General features: G+C 25.5%; 1 protein-coding gene across 3 annotated transcripts in view; it reads left to right on the top strand.

The window, feature by feature from the left end:
• Positions 1 to 573: 573 nt before the first annotated feature.
• LOC108692076 (C-1-tetrahydrofolate synthase, cytoplasmic) overlaps positions 574 to 2336 on the top strand; it is a 7404-nt gene continuing 5641 nt past the window's right edge. Inside the window, exons 1-3 of one of the 3 annotated variants that reach the window (XM_018200185.1) lie at positions 574 to 588; positions 731 to 796; positions 1691 to 2026. In XM_018200185.1, coding sequence (XP_018055674.1) covers positions 747 to 796; positions 1691 to 2026 — 386 coding nt within the window. In that variant the 5' untranslated portion in view covers positions 574 to 588; positions 731 to 746. Of the gene's footprint in view, positions 637 to 730; positions 797 to 1690; positions 2027 to 2336 lie in introns of all 3 variants that reach the window. The other 2 variants (XM_018200186.1, XM_018200187.1) reach the window with 2 other exon arrangements.

Raw genomic sequence — 2336 nt, 5'->3', positions numbered from 1 at the left:
CTTCTCACGAAGTAATTCTATTCGTTCTGTATATCTCGTACGTTCTGCGCATATAAGAATTACAGTACGAATGACGTAACGTAACATATATCTGATAACTGCATATATAAAGTGTTTCAGAAAAAACTGTATAGATAAATAGACTCCAAACAATTTGCATTTCTCTTTCATAACAAAAAATTATTTGAAGTATATATAAATCTGAATTTAGTAAATGTATAATTATTAACTAATATAATTCACAATTAATTTATATAATAATTTCTCCAAAAAGTTTAATTAAACATTTTAACATTTTAATAGTTTAATTAAATATTTTGAATAAACAGTATAATTAAATATTTTAAATAAACATTTTTTTGTATTTTCAATTAAATATTTTATTGTAAAAATACCATAATGAAATTGCAGTTAAGTCAAATTTTAAACGGAAATTATTTTTCTAACAAAAAATTTAATAATTCATTCGAAATAAACGAATTTTAGAATGATATATACTTTTAAGACACCTTGTATAAGTCCATCTACTTGTGAACCGGTCGGGCCTGATGAGATCCATTTGATCTGCACCAGTCAATCAATAAACAGGTTTATATCAATAGGCAAACTCAGCGTCAACTTTGTGTCTGTAAAGAAGTAGTGTTAACTGATCTAATTGAATTTCTACGTCTAATAAATCTATTTCCAATTAAATCGGCTATGAAACTATAAATATTAAAAAATTTTTCAGATTTTTGAACAGAACCATGTCCACGGATGTGCGAGGCATTATATTATCTGGAGTTGAATTGGCCAAGTAAGTGACGTTCATTCATACAAGTATAAGCGTATTGCAAAAGAAAGAGATTATTCATTTGTTTATGATTTATCATTCAATAACAATGTTTGGAACAATTGGTCTGTTCGACTTGTTTATATTTTTTTACACTTTTTACACTTAAAATGAGATAGATATACATTTAGTACTGAAAAGAGAGAAAGCAAAGATGCTAAGTGTAAAAAGTGTAAGCAAATCGAACAGACCTAATGATACAGCAATTCAATAAAATACATCATGAACAAAACTAACATGATAACAATAAAATAGTAAAGATTTACAAAGTTTACTAATCAGAATATAACACCATATAAAAATAATATATTGAATAATGTGTACAGAAGGTTTTAAAACGAATAGCAATGTATATGTATACAATATATTATGTATAATATACCTTTATAAGGTTATGGCATTTTAAATATGCGAACACATATTTCTACATAATAAAATACAAAAACAAAAATAATAGAGCAATAAACCCAGTACAAATATTAAAATTTTATACACACAATTCTTTGTTATCTCTACTTAAAATATACATGTTTAAAATATATATAAGTATCTACAAATTGCCCGCGAAATTCAAATGTCTTTAGACTAAGATTTTAATTATATGCAATTATATTTCTTCCTTGCAATAAATAATTACAGACAATCCAATCGTAAGATAGAGCTAATTTAAAATAAATTCTCCCCATTAGATAAATAATTTAAAAATTCATGAAAACCTTTATATTATTAAACTTCATGAAAATATGTGATCTAAATCTTTTTAAGAATATTTTTCTAATGTTTTATAAAAATAGATAGAACAATATATACGAATTTATTTTAGTGTATCTAACAAACACGTATAATGAAACTTTATAGAGAAATTCGAGAAGGCCTAATCAAAGATGTGAGCGTCTTAAAAGAGCAATTACCTGATTTTGCACCGGGTCTGGCTATTGTCCAGGTAGGCGCAAGAGAAGATTCGAACGTCTACATAAAGATGAAAATCAATGCGGCCCGCGAAATAGGTATCAATGTTCGACGTTGTCAGCTTCCTAACACCATAACGGAAATAGAACTTATCAACAAAGTTACCAAACTGAATAATGATCCCAATATTCACGGAATTATTGTGCAAATGCCACTTGACAGCATCAATAAAATCAATTCTCATCTAATCACCGATTTAGTATCCCCAAATAAAGATGTTGATGGGTAAATATATATAACTATTATTTAATAGTATTTATTCTTTTTATCTTTAGAAAATCTCTGAAATATATGCTCTTTTCCATTTAGAAAAGTATATATTTCATCTATCTTATTTTAATATGAAAATAAAAAAAGATTACACTCAAAAATTCGTACACAAATATATAACTATTTGAGAGATAGTTTACAAAAGTGTGAAATTCATAATTATTATAATATACGAAAGTTAATATTTTATTTCTCAATATCTGATTTAATTATTACTCTGAGTTTATATATATATATTAAGTGTAGTAAAAAAAAATCCATTATT

Source organism: Atta colombica, unplaced genomic scaffold (genome assembly GCF_001594045.1).
Source record: "Atta colombica isolate Treedump-2 unplaced genomic scaffold, Acol1.0 scaffold58, whole genome shotgun sequence".
NCBI lineage: Eukaryota > Metazoa > Arthropoda > Insecta > Hymenoptera > Formicidae > Atta > Atta colombica.
Note: the sequence above shows the minus strand (reverse complement) of the source record. Positions and strands in the feature narration are given on the sequence as shown.